The sequence below is a fragment of the Muscardinus avellanarius genome (genome assembly GCF_963383645.1).
Source record: "Muscardinus avellanarius genome assembly, chromosome: 6".
Taxonomy (NCBI): Eukaryota; Metazoa; Chordata; class Mammalia; order Rodentia; family Gliridae; genus Muscardinus; species Muscardinus avellanarius.
Window position 1 is genome coordinate 77337913 of NC_137791.1, and position 18356 is coordinate 77356268.

The 18356-nt window shown below is 45.7% G+C and overlaps 1 protein-coding gene across 2 annotated transcripts in view; it reads left to right on the top strand.

Moving 5' to 3' along the window:
- Positions 1–18356, top strand: part of SCARB2 (scavenger receptor class B member 2) — a gene marked incomplete at both ends in the record, with an annotated part of 75259 nt that overhangs the window by 21003 nt on the left and 35900 nt on the right. For both annotated transcript variants that reach the window (XM_080697955.1, XM_080697956.1), the window contains one exon: positions 8168–8325. In XM_080697955.1, coding sequence (XP_080554081.1) covers positions 8168–8325 — 158 coding nt within the window. The remainder of the gene's footprint in view (positions 1–8167; positions 8326–18356) is intronic.

Genomic DNA, 18356 nt, shown 5'->3' on the forward strand with positions numbered 1-18356 from the left:
TACAGGCGTGCACCACTACTCCCAGCTCTTCTATATTTTTTCCTATGAAAATACAAAGTTTTTCTCCATTAGCGCATTGGGAATGTATTACCCTATTGTGGGTGATAGGATTCTGCCTCTTCACTTTGGATGCTGTTTTTATCAGGCTTCTTTCACAATACTGAATAACAAACAACTCCCATGCCTCATTGTGAAGGGTCCAAGAATTGCCCACCAACCCAAATATCGAAGGACTCACAAGAGATGTTGGCAGATTGATTTCCTGGAACATGCAAGTTCTCTGCCTTCTGATGTGTGAAACCCCCATTCCCGGTAGATGGTGCCTTGCACATGTACAGTTCTAAACGCGTATCTGCTGTCGGTATACACGTTGACGCGTTTTCCCTCAGCCCGTTCAAAAGCCTTGGCTAGTGCTACCAGCTCAGCCTCTGGGGCTGACGTTCCGGGGGTAAGGCACTGCTCCAGACCATCTCTCCTTGATTCACCACTGAATCTGTGAAGGTAATCCTAGGCGAGTCTAATAACAGTCCCTGGTAATGAGTTAATCTGGCATTTGTCATCCATTTGCCTGGCGGCTGTCTTAGGACTCCCTCCACCGTATGAGGAGCTGTAATTTACAGATTTTGCTCAAAAGTCAATTTATCTGCATCTTTGACAAGCACAGCTATGGCTGCAATGATGTGGAGGCACGGGGGCCATCCTGCCGCTATTGCATCCAGTCTTTTTGACAAATAGGCTACTGGCTTTTTCCACGGTCCTAGCCACTGGGTTAACAGCCCTTTAGCTACCCCTTCTCTCTCGTCCACAAACAGAGTGTAGGGTTTCAGGGGATCAGGCAGGGCTAGAGCAGGCGCCTGCAACAGGGCTCTCTTAAGATGATCAAAGGCCTGTTGATGTTCCTCAGTCCATTGCCACCTTTTAGTCTGTTTGGTGGCCTCATAGAGGGGCCTAGCCACCTCTGTAAAATTTGGTATCCATAGTCGGCAAAACCCTGCAGAACCCAAGAATTCTCTCCCCTTTCGAGCGGTGGTAGGCGTTGGAATATGAAGAATGGTCTTCTTCATTTCATCAGTTAGCCATCGTACTCCATCCCTTAATTTGTACCCCAGGTAGGTGACAGTCTGTTGGCAAATCTGTGCCTTTTTAGCACTGGCACAATACCCCAGGGTTCCCAACTCCTCAAGCAGCTGGCCTGTCGCTTCCAAGCATTCCTGTCTAGTGGCTGCCGCTAGCAGCAAATCATCAACATACTGTAGCAAAGTCACGTGAGGATGAGTCTGTTGGAAATGCTCCAGATCCCGGCTAAGGGCCTCATTAAAAAGAGTTGGGGAATTCTTGAATCCCTGGGGAAGCCTGGTCCATGTTAATTGGCCTATCTTTTCCCCTTTTTCTCTTGCCACTCAAAAGCAAACAATGGTTGGCTAACTTCAGCCAATCTTAAACTAAAATACATATCCTTTAAATCGAGAGTCGTGTACCAAATTAGTGTCGGGGAAAGATGGCTTAAAATTGTGTAGGGATTAGGCACTGTTGGGTGTATGTCTTCAGTTCTTTCATTGATCTTTCTAAGATCCTGCACTGGCCGATAATCTGTTCCTCCTGGCTTTTTGACTGGGAGGAGAGGGGTGTTCCATGCCAAATGGCAGGGCCTGAGGACTCCAGCTCTCAACAGTCTATGGATATGAGGCGCTATCCCCCGTCGTGCTTCCTCGGGCATTGGATATTGTTTAACCCGTATAGGTTGGGCAGTAGCTTTTAGCTCTACGACTACTGGAGCCACATGTTTGGCCAGTCCTATGCCTGTTATTTCAGCCCAGGCATTGGGGTAACGTTCTAGCCAAACAGTCATTTTCTCCTGGTCTTTTAATTCTTTTCTTTGCTCTTTAAATAAACGATGTTCATCATTCAGTGATAAAGTCAATACATGTAATGGCTGTCCTTCTCCATCAGTAACTTTAATTCCTTCTGGTTCAAAGTGGATACGAGCATTTACTTTAGTAAGTAAATCTCTTCCCAATAATGGAGCTGGGCTTTCAGGAACCACCAGGAAAGAATGAGTGACCTGGTGTTTTCCTAAATTAACAGTTCGCTCACTTGTCCAGGAGCAAAGTTTAGATCCCGTAGCCCCCTGAACTATGCTCGTTCTCTGCTTATTTAGCTTTCCCAAGGGCTGGTTTAGCACCGAGTATTGTGCTCCGGTATCCACCATGAATCCCACTGGTTTCCCCTCCATCATTAAAGTTACCCAGGACTCAGGGAGGGGAGCCGAGCCCCGACCCCCTCAGTCTTCCTTAGTTTCTCTGGCATTAAATACCTTTTCTGCTATCTGCATCATCTCTCCCACAGTTAGTTCTCCTAAATTCTCTTGTTTGCTTAATTTCTTCCAGATGTCGGGGGCTGCCTGGCTAATAAAAGAAAGTATAACAGCTGACCAGTGTACCTCTGCCTTTGGGTCTATTGGGGTATACTGCCTATAAGCATCATACAAGCATTCTAAAAATGCGGCTGGGCTTTCTGTTTCCCCTTGAACAACAGTCTTTACCTTAGAGAAATTTGTAGGCTGTCTAGCAGCCGCCTGGAGACCGGTCATCAGAGTCTGGCGGTACACTCGGAGACGCTCCCTACCTCGTGCGTCCCTGAAATCCCAATCTGGACGTGTGAGCGGAAAGGCATCATTGATTTCATTCTGAAGTGTGGTGGGTCTCCCATTTTCTCCGAGGACATTCTTTCTGGCCTCGTTGAGGATATGCTCCCTTTCTTCCGTGGTGAAGAGCGTCTTTAGCAGCTGCTGGCAGTTGTCCCAGGTTGGGCAATGGGTATGCCTGATGGACTCTAATAATCCTATAAGACACTTAGGATCTTCAGAGAAAGGAGGGTTTTGGGTTCTCCAGTTATAGAGATCACTGGAGGAGAAAAGCCAATATTGGTAATGTTGCTCCCCTTCTGGTCCCCCCTGTCCTATAACGCGAACTGGGAAGATTGGGACGTCTTCCTCTGGAGTTGAGGAGGTAGATTCCTGTTCTTCCTGTCTCTGAAGCCCTCTAGTCCTTGGTCTACGTCCTCTTTCTAGATTTTGCCCCCCAGTCGTCGAAGACACTGGCTTAACTGCAGCACTAGGTGCTTGGTCTGCCTGGATGGCTGCCCCAGCTACTTGGCCTGCTTGGGCATATGGAGGTGGCCTGTCTCAAAATCTAGTAGAGGATATAGAGATGAGCTTTCTGGAAGCACCAGGGCCGAAGACTTTTCTCCATAAGTATTAAAGACACCTGGGGGTCCCTTTTTCTCTTGGACTACCAATGCCAGAGTGCCACCAGCTTGTACCAAAGGCCTAAGCCAGGACGGGGGCTTCTGGACTAAATCCTCCCAAACTAAAATGTATGGAAACTGATCAGGATGGCCCTGGTTACCAGAACGAGTAATGATGGCCTTGTCCTTAGAAATTAGGTCTGGGAAAACGTTCCCTGTGGCTGCCACCCAATTCTCTGGTGTGGCTAAGAATGGTAGAATAGGGACGGTCATTCTGGACGCCGCAGGCTAAATCTTGAGTAAAGAGATGGCTCAGGGCTGGCCTGTTAAGCCCTCCCCACCCTGGCTAAGCTTTTGGATCTTGGGTCAGGAAAGAAGGGCAACACCTTAGAACTGGCCTCAGATCTCACTGCATGATCGCCTAAGGCTCTTTTAGTCAACTCAGGTGGTAGTAATTTACTGGGAACCTAGGTCTGGGGACCCTATTTCCCTTCGGAACTGGGGGCGTTCAGCCATTTAATGGTCCCCCTTTGCACTGTGATCCAGGCCTCGGAGGGCCTCTCTGGCCTCCTGGTTGAGAGCATTACTCCAGTGATGCCCTTGCTTTCCATCCTTAAGCAGACTTGAGCCTAGGCTTCTGTGCTCAGCCAGAATTCTTACATGGCTTTTGTCCCTCTCTTTCCCCCTTCAAGTCCTTACTAAACCAAATTGGCAGCCTGCAGTCTGAGGATGGCCTCCCGCTCTACCAGGTAAAGATTTAAGAATGCCAATACCTATCCAAACGATGGCCACTTGGCCAAACAGAGAGTCAGACTTACCCTTCTTGATAGCCAGGCCCATTTCCCGAGCCTCCTTCTGTACCTCAGGAAAGTGGGAGAGGACGAGACCTTTGGGAGTTACGTGTGCTTGTCCCATTGTTAAAATTAAACAACTTATTCTATATTTTTCTCTTAAAACCACTTAATACTGTATTTACAAAGCTTTATAATGACAATCCTTATTATTCTCAGCCGAGTGGGATGGGGGAGTTATAAGTCTAAGGGTATGATTTTAGAACTCTGGAGGCTAGTCTTTCATCCCGAATTGCTCCCCCCAATCCTTAAGGGCTACAGGTGGTGGGAAAGCCACCTAGGCAATCGGTAGAAGTCCTTCACCTAGACCAGAGTCTGGGATGGGCTCTACAGATGTCGTTGCTCACCCCACCCAAAATCGGCTGTTTCCCTAGCCAGATACCTTAGAATAGCAATTAATGAATATTAAATGGATACCTTGAAAACTTAAGCATGCAAATTATCACTATCATTAACAGAGCAATTTCTAAATTTAGAAGGATTATAATTAATCACTAATTATAATACATTTACTGGTACCAATACTCCAAAATATCATACAACAAAAACGACAAAATTGCAAATCCAATCACATTCACTCCACTTTCTCCAATCATACGGACCGGTCCTTTTCACACTCACGCACTCACAGTTAGGATCCTTGATGAGGCCTAATGGAGTCCACTTCACTGGTGGCAGATCAACTTCTTCGTTGGGCGCCAGGATTCCTTCTTTGCTCGAGCACAGAGGACACTGTTCCTCTCTCAAAACCTTCTTTGCTCGAGCATGGAGGACACTGTTCCTCTCTCAAAAAAATTTCTAAAACAGCTCTAACTCCCTTCTCATGAAGAAACTCAAGAATGGAGCTCCCCCTCTCACAGAGAGACTTCCACCGAGCGCTTCCTATTGGAGGTCACTGGTCTTACGTGCCGTCGCACTGCCCCTGGGGTCTTCCTCCAACTTCCGACCCGGCATCCCGGCATCGGGGCCTGGGTGGTGCCTTCGGGCTAGGGGCCCTGGTCAGTACCACCACTGGAAGTCACAAGGGACTTTATACCCAAGCCTGTTCCTCCAGGCCAGGGGTCACAAGGGCCTTACCACAGCGTCCTGCCACCCGAGCCTTTTCCCCCGCCTAAAGCCATCGCCTCCAGACTTGATCAAGGGTCACAAGGGCCTAACACAGCGTCCTGATGCCCAAGCCTTTTCCCTTGTCTCATCCCAGGACTTACAACGACGTCTCGCGGCCTGAGGGCCCCAAAATGAAACCTCTGCCCCTTGGTGCCGTTCGCTAAATGGGGAGGGGCTTATCCCAGACGCGCCCCCATATGAAGGGTCCAAGAATTGCCTACCAACCCAAATATCGAAGGACTCACAAGAGATGTAAAAATGCAAGCGAGGTTTATTGTCCCGGCTAGCCAGGGGTCAAGACCAAGACACTATGGCGGAAGTTCGACCCCTCCCCACTCCACGCTCTGAATTTTATAACCCTAGGAGGGAGTGCCTTACTTCTATATCTTAACTCTATTTTAATACCTTATTTCTAATCCTAATATGGAAGGAGACTTCTCTAGTTAACGTCTGATACTGGGGGGAAAGCGCTTCTTCTAGCCCGCTTTCCAGCACCCCTACATTTGTCCTATACCAGTAACATCTGCTTTATACTGGTGGGGGCAGGCGCTGGCTGCCATTTGAGCTGGACCAGCTGCAGTATACACAGCCCCACTTCAGGTAGAAACTTGCCCAGCATTTCAGGCCTTCGCTCCATTGTCATTCTACCTGCTCACTCTGCCGGCTACATCTGGGAGGAATACCCCTGGCCAGAGGAACCATGGCATACCCATCTGCTGAGGCTGCCATAAACAAATACCACAGATTGGGTGACTTGAACAACGCAAGTATATTATCTCACCGTTCTGGATGCTAGAAGTTTGAGGTCAAGAACTTAATAGTGTTAAATAAAAAGTATAGGCCGGGCGTGGTGGCTCATGCTTGTAATCCCCGCGCTTGGTAGGCTGAGACAAGAGGATCGCACAGGTTCGAAGCCAGCCTCAGTTACTTAGTGAGGCTCTCAACAACTTACTGAGACCCTGTTTCCAAATAAAATATAAAATAGGTCCAGGAGTATAGCTTGGAGGTAGAAAGCCTCTGGGTTCCACCCCCAGTACCACCAAATAAAAAATAAAAAATAGTAAAAAGTATAGGAGGCCAATTTTTGGGAATAAGCTCCTGCCCCAATTCCCAGAGACCAAACTAAACATTAAAATGGGAGGCATTCGTACTGAAGTTCCACAACACTAAAACCAATTTATCTGATCTTCTGTAAAATAGAGAGAGAGAGGCAAATATTCTAAATAGGGTAGTTGTGATCTATAGAGAAGTTTTCTCTGCTATAATCTTTAAAAGCAAAGGCTGGGCCCGGTGGCACTCACCATTAATCCCAGTGCTTGGGAGGCTGAGACAGGATTGCAGGTTGAAGGCCAGCATCAGCAACTTAGCGAGACCTTGTTTCAAAATAAAAATTTAAAAAGAGAGGAGATGGGGGGTGTAGCACGAAGGTAGAACACCCCTAGGGTTAATCCCCAGTACAAAAAAAATATTCAAAGTAACTGTTGGGAGTCACTTTCCTGTGCTGTCTTCCTGTCCCTGCTTACAGCAAAGGTAACTTTGCAATGACCAATCTACTTTTTGTTCTTTGTTTCTGCTTTTACCAATAGTTCTCTTCTTCATTTATGGTATTCTACCTCTGAGCTACATCCCTGGCCCTTTTTAATTTTTACATTTATGTAGTTATTTAGCTAGCTATTTTGTGTTTTTGTGGTACTGGAGATTGAACCTGGGGATGTTCTGCCTCTGGGCTACATCCTCAGCCTTCTTTTTCTTTTTTCTTTCTTTCTTTTTTTTTTTTTTTTTTTTTTGGTGGTACTGTGGGTAGAACCCAGGGACTTTCTACCTCCAGGCTACACTCCCAGACCTATTTTATACTTTATTTGGAAACAGGGTCTCACTAAGTTGCTGAGAGCCTCACTAAGTAGCTGAGGCTGGCTTTTGAAGGGTCCAAGAATCGCCCACCAACCCAAATATCGAAGGACTCACAAGAGGTGTAAAATGCAAGCGAGGTTTATTGTGCTGCAGCTCTGTCCCGGCTAGCCAGGGGTCGAGTTTCGACACTAAATGGTCGAGGTTCGACCCCTCCCCACTCCACGCTCTGAATTTTATAACCCTAGGAGGGAGTGGTTACACACGAGGGAGTGGTTACACATGTCAGAGCCCGCCAACCTTAGAATACAACCAATCAGATACAAGGACAAACAAGTACAACCAATAATTTTAAAACATGCATCCACACACGTCAGAGCCTGCTCTGCCTTTCCCATCCACCTGGCTGGGCCAGGCTTATCTCTGCACTGAATAATCTGCCTGGAGAGCAGATTAGCCTGGCCTTGTTTGCTGATCTAGCTCAGAGATATGGGGATGGGGTCCCATTTACAAAGACCTTGGCCAGCAAGCTGGAGATTAGAGGCTTTGACCTTGTAGGTCCCCTACCCTCGTCCTTGAATCCTGCAACCTGGGCAGCTGGGCTTATAGATCTCCATTATATTTCCAATCCTACCTTACTTCTATATCTTAACTCTATATCTTAATACCTTATTTCTAATCCTAATATGGAAGAAGACTTCTCTAGTTAACCTCTCATACTGGGGGGGAAAGCGCTTCTTCCAGCCTGTTTTCCAGCACCCCTACAGTATAAAAATAGGTCTGGGAGTATAACCCGGAGGTAGAAGGGTTTCCAGGAACCTCAGTACCACCAAAAAGAAATTTAAAAAAAGAAAAAAAGAAAAGAAAAAAGAAAGGCTGAGGTTTAGTTTAGAGGTAGAATGACCCCTGAGGTACAATCCCCAGTACAAAAAAAAGACAGTTTAGTAAAGGCTGTGGGCCCTCTTGTTGTGATACATAGTCCTGTTCTCAAAAGACTGCAGTTGAATGCCTGTAAGCTAATTATAAATTGAGTTAGGTCATCAGAATAGGGGTGAACCTCCTGCTTCATGTTCAGGGCCAGTGGCTTTATGTTGTCCTTTTGATTTTTTCCCTAGAATATGGTGTTGAGGAATGGCACAGAGATCTTTGACTCCTGGGAGAACCCCCCTCTTCCCGTGTACACCCAGTTCTATTTCTTCAACGTCACCAATCCAGAGGAGATCCTCAGGGGAGAGATCCCCCGGCTGGAAGAAGTGGGGCCCTACACCTACAGGTGAGTGTGACCCCTCCCTGCAGCTGGGGTCCGGCCTGGTCCTCTGCCTCTGACAGCACTGTCCTGCACTGGTGGGAGCACAGGTGTGGGTTCCATTCTGTGAGATGCTGCTCTGTGTGTGAGGCCCCAGCAGAGAAGAACTCTGTGGACAGGAAGTCAGCGCACTATGTTTAGAAAGGTGGCCGCTTCCTGCTGAGTCGGGGAATGTGGTTATAAAGTCACAAAGAGCCACCTCTGGCCCTTGTAAGGTCAACTCTTGATATTCTTCAGTGACTTATAGCATGCCTCTCCAAACCCACTTTCCTTTCCCACATATTAGCTTTTAAATCAATTTCCAAAAAGCTGGGCGTGGTGGCGCACACTTGTAATCCCAGGACCTGGGAGGCTGAGACAGGAAGATCACTGAGGTTTGAAGCCAGCCTCAGCTTCTTAGTGAGGCTCTCAGCAACTTTGTGAGACCCTGTTTCCAAATAAAATGTAAAATAGGTCAGGGGTGTAGTCCAGAGGTAGAAAGCCCCTAGGTTCCGGTTCCAGTGCCACACGCAGACAACAGACAAAACAATTTCCAGAATTTACCATTGTCTGAAATACCTTTCTGTCTCTTATCCACTCCTTCCCCCACCCGTTCTGGCTATGAGAGATAACCAAGTGGCAGGATAGGTTAGGTTATTGGCAGTGACCAGCACCCTCAAGCATCAGGGGGGCAGGAGAATCACTTTAATGGATTTATTTATTTATTTATTTATTTATTTATTTATTTATTTGGTACTGGGTATTGAATGCAGGGGAATTCTACCTCCTAGCTACACTCCCAGTCATTTTTATTTTAAGAGTCTGGCTAAGTTTCTGAGCCTGGCCTTGAACCTGCGATTCCCTGTGACTCAGCCTCCCAAGTACTGGGATCACAGGAGTGTGCCACTGAATCCAGTTGCTTGAGCGGTTTTATAAAAGCTTGGCAGAGAGGGATGCATAGGTTATGATTGGAGCATTTCCTTGTTGCAATATTCCTTCTCCCTAGTAGCTCCTCCTTCCCAATAGGTCCTCCTTCCTTTTCGCAGTAATCTTCCCAATAAAGCCTCTCTTTGCCAAGCTTAAAAAAAAAAAAAAAACAGCCTGGCATGGTGGCGCACACTTGTAATCCCAGCGTTTGGGAGGCACAGACTAGATTCATGGTTCACGGACAGCCTCAGCCACTTAGCAAGGCCCTTCACAACTCAGTGAGACTGTTTCAAAAATAAAAAGGACTAAAAAATAGAGCTGAGTGTAGCTCGGAGGTAGAATGCCCCTGGGTTCCATCTCCAGTACTAAAAAAGCTGGGCGTGGTGGCACACGCTTGTAATCCCAGCATTTGGGAGGCTGAGACCGGAGGATCACAGTTTGCGGACAGCCTCAGCTACTTAGTGAGGCCCTCTGCAACTCAGTGAGACCCTGTTTCAAAATAAAGAATAAAACATTGGGCAGGGGGTGTAGCTCGGAGGTTAAATGCCTCTGGGTTCCATCCCCAGACCTGCAAAAAAAAAAAAAAAGAAAAAGAAAAAGAAAAGGAAAAGGAAAAAGAAAAAAAGACACCAAGCCAGGTGTATGTGCCTATAATCTAAATTTAGGCACACAATACCAAAAAAAGAGAGAAAGACCTATGGTTTAGTAAGGCTGTGGGCCCTCCTGGTGTGATACATAGTTCTGTTCTCTAGAGACTGCAGTTGAATGCCTGTAAACTAATTATAAATTAGTCCCAGCATTTTGGAGGCTGAGACAGGATGACTGCAGGTTTGAAGACAGCCTCAGCAATTTAGTGAGACCCTTAGCAACTTAGCAAGATCCTGTTAAAAGAATTTTTTTAAGGGTTAGGGGTGTAATTTGGAGGTTAAACACCACGGCATAATCCCCAATCCTCACAAGAACAAATATCTATTATTAAAGAAAGCAGGCAGTGCGTTTCTTTCGTTTTCAGGACTGCTGATAGTCAGACTGCCTCACAGTTGTGTCATGCCTAATTGCTCAGTGATGGGTTGCTGACTGACCCATGAGTCAGTGTTATTCTCAGTGCTGGGTGTTCAGAGAGAACTACCCCGCGCTCTGCTCTGCCCAGGGAGTCAGAGGACCTCTTTCAGATCCGCCTCTGCAACTTACTGGTTCTGTGTCTTGGTGTACTTATCTGTAAAATGGGAATAAAAATGGCCCTCCACGTAGGATGTTTATGAGGATTAAATGACTCTAAGAGCCAGTGCTTATAAAATGTGTAGGCCAGTGCCTACACATGATCAGCAATAGCTAAGTGCCTGCTGTGATTACTAGTCTTAGTGGACTTATTTAGTCTGTGTAATTCAACAGTCAGAATAGGTGAACCCAATTGTTAGAGAAAGGAACTTTAAGAAAACATTGGAGCCCTCATTTTTTTTTTATTTGTCTCTTTATTAAGAGACAGGATCTCACTATGTTGCCCAGGCTGGCTTTCAACTCCTGGTCATGAGTGATTACCTGCCTCAGCCTCTCAAATAGCTGAGACTATGGGTACATTCCACCGGGCCTGGCTGGACACTGTGTGTGTGTGTGTGTGTGTGTGTGTGTGTTACTGGGGATTAAACTCAGTGGGGTACTACCACTGACCTATACCTCTGGTCCTTTTTAATTTATTATTTTTTATTTTATTTATTATTATTATCATCATTATTATTATTGTTGTTGTACTGGGGTTCTTGGAAACCCTTCTACTTCCAGGCTATACTCCCAGACCTATTTTTATATTTTTATTTGGAAACAGGGTCTCTTAAGCTAGCGAGGCTGGCTTCAAACCTGCACGATCCTCCTGTCTCCGCCTCCCAAGTGCGGGGATTACAAGTGTGCACCACCACGCCCGGCTTACTTTTTTAATTTTAAAATAGGATATCAAGCCGGGCGTGGTGGCGCATGTTTGTAATCCCCACACTTGGGAGGTGGAAACAGAAGGATCCCGCAGGTTCAAAGCCAGCCTCACTGGCTTAAGAGACCCTATTTCCAAATAAAATATAAAATAGGTCTGGGAGTATAACCCGGAGGTAGAAGGGCTCCATCCCCAGTACCACCAAAAAAATAAAATAAAATAAAAAATAGAGTATCAAAAATATACTGCGAGCTGGCCTTGAACCTGTGGGCAGCAAGGATTTTTGTTGTTGTTGGCTTTTTTTTGGGGGGGGGGGTTAGAGGCTGAACTCAGAGTGAGCTACATCCCCAACCTTGTTTTTTTTTTTTTTTTTTTTTTTTTTTTTTTTTTTTTTTTAACAGGGTCTTTCTAAGTTGCTGAAGCTGGTCTCAAATCTACAATTCTCTTGCTTCAGCCTCCAAAGTGCTGGGATATAGATGGTGTACTACCATTTCCAGGGAGGGTCCTCATTTTTTTTTTTTTTTTTTTTTTGGTAGTACTGGGGTTCCTGGAAGCCCTTCTACCTCCAGGCTATACTCCCAGACCTATTTCATATTTTTATTTAGAAACAGGGTCTCTTACGCCAGCGCGGCTGGCTTCGAACCTGCGCGATCCTCCTGTCTCCGCCTCCCGCGCGGGGATTACAAGCGTGTGCCACCACGCCCGGCGGAGGGTCCTCATTTTTAAGAGCAGTTCTGTATGCCTCAAGCAAACTCTTTGTGACTAAAGAAAGTCAGTGTTCTTGGAAAAGCAAGCCTGTATTTGTCACTCCTCTGCTGGCAACAACTGGAAGCTGGAGCCCGACCAGGACCACAGTGTCCTGTGTGGTGGGGCTTTACCTAAACTCCTCAGAAGAGAGGGAGACTGTAGCAGGGCGTGGTGGCGCACGCTGGTAATCCCCGCGCTTGGGAGGCAGAGACAGGAGGAGCGCGCAGGTTCGAAGCCAGCCGCGCTGGCGTAAGAGACCCTGTTTCAAAAATATAAAATAGGTCTGGGAGTGTAGCCCGGAGGAAGAAGGGCTTCCAGGAACCCCAGTACCACAAAAAAAAAAAAAAAAAAAAAAAAAAGAAAGAGAGGGAGACTGTGCCTCCATGCAGGAACGAACTTCCACTGAGAAGGAAGGAAGAGCCCTAACACACAGCTTTCCCTCTGGGTCTCCTGGCCGCTTCCTGTCATCACTGACCCCTGGGAGAAAGATGTGAATTCTAAGCTGAGTACAGTAGTAACTACACGCAGTCCTAGATATTCAGGAGGCTGAGGCAGGAGGATTGCTTGAGCTCAGGAGCTGGAGACCAGTCTGGGCAACATATCAAGACCTTAAAAAAAGAGATATATAGGTTCTAATTCTACCTGAAAGCAAACCCAAGCTGGGTGTGGTGGCGCACACTTGTAATCTCAGCACTTGGGAAGCTAAGACAGGAGGATCGGCAGGTTCAAAGCCGGTCTCAGCAGCTTAGCGAGGCTCTCAGTAACTTAGTGAGACCCTGTTTAAAAAATAAAATATAAAATAGGTGTGGGGGTATAGCCCGGAGGTAGAAGGTCCCTGGGTTCCATCCCCAGTAACACACACACACACACACACACACACACACACACACACACACACACACGAAGGAAAAAAAGAGAAAGCAAACCCATTGTTCTGCTGAAATGTCTCCTGGGCTGTGTCTCCTGGGCTGTTGAGTCTGTCGGAGTAGGTATGCTCTTTTAGATGTGGTCATAGAAATAAACAGAAACAGCGTCTGACCATTACATAGCCCTCCATGTTTGCATTTTGTAAGGGTCTCAACTAATTCCTTCAGGGAAAGGTCCAGGAACCTCTTCCAAGAGTTCTTGACCTGGGAGCCATAGTTCCCTCATGGGCTGCTGCATAAATTTCAACATGGCCTTTGACTTGAATGGAAAAAGGTCACACTTCCTCTTCACTAGACTCTCACATGTAGCATTTCCTTCAAGTGTAAGTGTATGCCATCAACCTCACAGACATCATATTTCATTTAAACTACTGGAAATATTGCTGATGTTCATAAATCTTTAAAATTACAGTCACTTCTGGGCATGGTAGCACACTCCTGTAAGTCCAGTACTAGAGTGGCTGAGACAGGAGGATCACAGGTTCAAGGTCAGCCTCAGCAAGTAGTGAGACTCTCATTAACCTAATGAGACCCTGTTTAAAAATAAAAAATAAAATGTGACTGGGGGTGTAGCTCAGAGGTAGAATGTCCCTGGTGTCAATCCCCAGTACCACAAAAAAATAAAAATAAAAATTACTGTCATTATCAAACATGTTGCTATATATTAAATATCAAGGAAGAAACATATACACTGCTTTTTAAAACTACAGATTTTTGCCAGGCTTGGTGACCTTGTAATCCCAATATTTGGGGATGCTGAGACAGGAAAATCAGAGGTTTGAGGATAGACTCAGCAAGTAGTGAGATTCAATCAACCTACTGAGACCTTTTTTCAAAATTAAAAGGAAAAAAAAAGGATGGGGGTGTAGCTCAAAGGTAGAATAGCCCAGGATTCAACCCCTAGTAACACATGCGTGCACACACACATATACACACACGTACACAAATGCACACACATTTTTAAAAATCACAGATTTTAAAAAAATGATAACTAGCCGGGCGTGGTGGCACACACTTGTAATCCCTGCACTTGGGAGGCAGAGACAGGAGGATCGCACAGGTTCGAAGCCAGACTCGCTGGCTTAAGAACCCTGTTTCCAAATAAAATATAAAAAATAGGTCTGGGAGTGTAACCTGGAGGTAGAAGGGTTTCCAGGAATCCCAGTACCACCAAAAAAAACCACTATTTTTCAGTATGTAGTCGAACCTCTGTATCTGTGGGTTATGTATCTGTCTCTTCTGGTATTCAACCAACTGCAGATTGCAAATATTCAGAAAAAAATATGACATTTTGTTGATTTGTACTGTGTAGTCAAGCCTGATATGATTGCTTCTGTACTGAACTAGTACAGACTTTTTTCCTTGTCATCATTTCCCAAACAATACAATAATATAGAAACTATTTACATAGTATTTACATTGTATTAAGAATCATTAAAAAAGCTGTAGGTGATTTAAAACACATGGGAGAGTGTACAAAGGTTATATGCAAATACTATGCCCTTTTATCTGAGGGATTTCAGCATCTGGGGATTTTGGTATGGGGATAGGGAGCTGGAACCGATTTCACATGGAGACCAAAGAATGATTAAAATTGGCTTTTGCCACACCAGGGACAAGGCTTTCACACGTGGGCCTTTGTGGGACAGTTACCCAGACCATAGCAGCCCACCCCCTTATTTTCCCCCTTTTTGTGGTGCTGGGGATCAAACCCATGGCCTAGGGCATGCTAGGGAAGTGCTCTGCCACTGAGCCCCAGCCCCAGCCCCCAGAAGCACCCTTAATCTAGAACTTTATACTCCAGCCAGGGTTTTCCAATACAAACTTATCATGAGCCACACAGGTCATTTAAATTTTTACTAATAGACACATTTTAAAAAGTAAAAAGAGAGCCGGGCGTGGTGGTGCACGCTTGTAATCCCCGCGCTTGCGAGGCTGAGACAGGAGGATCACACAGGTTCAAAGCCAGCTTCCGCTGGCTTAAGAGACCCTGTTTCCAAATAAAAAATATAAAATAGGTCTGGGAGTGTAGCCTGGAGGTAGAAGGCTCCTGCGTTCCATCCCCAGTACCACCAAAAAAAAAAAAAAGTCAGGTGTGATGGCGCACGCTTGTAATCCCAGTACTTGGGAGGCTGAGACAGGAGGATTACGCAGGTTTAAAGCCAGCTTCAGCTACTTAATGAGGCCCTCAGCAACTTAGTGAGACCCTATTTCCAAATAAAATATAAAATAGGTCTGGAAGTATAGCTCGAGAGTAGAAAGTCCCTGAGTTCCATCCTTAGTACCACAATAAATAAATAAATAAACAAACAAATAAATAAATAAATAGTAAAAAGAACAGGTAAAATTCATTTTAATGTTTTTAACTCAATAAGATCCAAAATAGTATCATTTGGACATAAGTATTCACAATTACTAAGATACTCTGTACTCTTTTTCTCTTACTTGATCTTTGAAATCCTATGTGCATTTTGTATTTATAGCATGGTTCATTTCATTCAAGCTGTATTCAGACTAGGTAATAGCCACAGGTCACTCTCGGCCAATTTTTAAAATGCATTTAAACTGGGTGTGGTGGCACATGCCTATAATCCCAGTACTTAGGAGGCTGAAACTGGAGGATCTGGGCTCAAGGCTATCCTCAGCAACTTAACAAGACCCTGTTTCAAAAGAAAAAATAAAAAGGTCTGGCTATGTAACTTGGAGGTAGAACACTCCTAGATTCAGTCTTCAGTACCAAAAATCAATCAATAAATAACTGGTTTACATATCTATCTTTCTTCCCAATGATCTGGAAGCTCCCTGAGGAGCAAGGTTCAAGTCCTTTGATCTCGGGATATCCAGGGTCTAGTGAATATGTGTGGAATAAGTGTATGAAATATCTTGATTGTGGTTCATTTGATTTGATTTGATTGGTTCTAGGATTGAGCCCAGGGGAACCCTACCTCTATTTTATTTTTGTTTTTATTTTGAAACAGAGTCTCACTGTTTCAGAGGGCCTCACTAAGTAGATTGAGGCGGCCCAAACTTATGATCCTCCTGTCTCAGCCTCCCAGGTACTAAGAGATATGTCGCCACTGCCTGGCTTTGACTGTAGTTTAAAACCATAGGACACAAATGGAAAAACTGTTTAATAAAACCATGGGACACAGGTAGCTCCCCTAGAACCACAGCACTGAATCAGGGAGACTCAAGGCTAGGTTCAAGAAGGAGAGGCCAGGTCCTAAAGGTATCTTTGTATGGGGCAAACTGCCAAGAGCTCCTAGCTTGGTAGAGTAAGCTGTGAGATAAAGGATTTAGATAGAAAAGCATGGTTTTTCAGGCTTCCCTATGGGGTCTTTTGGGGTGTGTGTGTGTGTGTGTGTGTGTGTGTATCTGAGGATTGAACCCAGAGGCATTCCACCTCCGAGCCACACCCCTAGCCCTATTTTATTTTTCATCTTGAAGCTGGGTCTCATTAAGTTGTGGAGGGCCTCAGTAAGTTGCTGAGGCTGGCTGTGAACCTGCGATCCTCCTGTCTCCACCTCCCAAATACTGGGATGACAAGCATGGACCACCACGCCCTGGATTTGCCTTTTGTAGTCATTCAGTGGATCTGATTTCTGTTACTTGTGACTATGGCTTAGGCGGTATGAGACAGACTGAACGTTTCCAGTAGGTCTGTCCCCGCTATTTGAAGTTCTGTGTCCACTATGCGCCCAGGAGCCTGGGGCAGAGGAAGGGCGAGGCATGTGCCGCTCCGCTGGTCAGCCTGTCAGTCTGGTCGTGGCTTCGCTCGGCTGCAGAGGACCTGGCTCATCTGACACAACAGTTGACTTTTGATACATTTCTCCAAACGTTCACATATTGGCTAGTTCAGAACCAGAATGTCCTTGGGGAAAGACATTCTACTTGTTGATAAAAAACAGTTGGCCTGGTGTTAGGAATGCAGCGCCTTACCTGCATCTTTGTAAAGCTGTGGACTGAGCAGCTGTTAACACAGTATTGACTTGCTCCATGAACCTTGTGCTCAGTGACATATTTGCCTAGATATCGGGTTTATGTTACCCCGTGGCCTTCGCAACCATTTGAGATTTTAATGCTGTTTTCAGGTTTCTTTTTCTATTGTACTTACTATTTAGATTTTAATTAAATTTTTAAATTTTTATTAAAAATTTTTTTAAATGAATGTTTCAGCTAATTTTTATAATATTCCATTGCATAGCTTCATTTTGGCTTTCTTAGTGTTGCTGTTTGTATTGTTCATTCCTTTTATAGACTTTTTTATTTCTTTGTGATACTTGGGATTGAACCCAAGGCTTCGTACATACGAGGCAAGTGCTCTACCTCCCAGAACAGAAGGGGCAGGGTGACAGGGATGTGATTCAGCGTAGAGCGCTTGCCTCCGTCCTACCTACAGGGTGACAGGGATGTGATTCAACGTAGAGCGCTTGCCTCCGTCCTACCTGTAGCAATTTTCCTACTTTTGGAGACCTGAGGCTGCATTTTTTTTAAAATCTTGTTACTTCTCTAAAATGTATTGTTTTTTATTAAAGACATAGAAGCCAGACCCTAAGCCACTGCTTTGAGTTTCTTTTGAGCTGCAGTTTCTGTGATGCATACAGCACACACTCATAAACTTGCTCGTTTTTCTCTTGAAATCTGCCTTTTGTTACAGTAGTCTGCTTTAACTACAAATGGACAAGGGTTGAGGAATAAAATTCCACTTCCTCTCCTAAAGTGTCCTGCTCTGGGCTGTGGGTTCTGAGGCCTCATTAGCAGGCAGGCAGGGGTGGTAGGAGTTAAGTTGGGGGGCCTCAGCACCTGCCTTTGTCCTGCCCCGATTCCTACCTGCTGCTTCCTGCACTCTGAGACCTCAGGGCCTGTGTCGTGGGATGCGCTTTCTCAGCCCGCGTCTCCTCACTGGCCGGCCCTCTTTCAAATCACCCCTAGCACAGCAGCCTCACCCTCCACATGGAAAGCCTGGCCTTGCTGACCTTCTGTGCTGTATGGCCGGCTCTTCCTCCACCTCTATCTGGAAGGCATCTTCTACCCAGGCATCTTCTACCACCGTCGCCGCCGCCGCCGCCGCCGTCGTCATCGTCTTCTCCTTCCTCTTCTTCTTCTTCTTCTTCTTCTTCTTCTTCTTCTTCTTCTTCTTCTTCTTCTTCTTCTTCTTCTTCTTCTTCTTCTCCTTCTTCTCCTTCTCCTTCTCCTTCTCCTCCTCCTCCTCCTCTTCCTCCTTCTTTTCTTCTTCTTCTCCTCCTCCTTCTCCTCTCCTTCTTTTTGCGGTACTGGGGATGGAACCCAGGGGCATTGTACCTCAGAGCTATACCCCCAGCCCTATTTTTAGACTTTTTATTTTTGTAAAACAGGGTCTCACTGAGTTGCAAAGGGCCTCACTAAGTAGCTGAGCCTGTCCACAAACCACGATCCTCTGGTCTCAGCCTCCTAAATGCTAGGATTACAAGTATGCACCACCGCGCCCGGCTAGCCTACACCTTCTAGAACCAACCCCA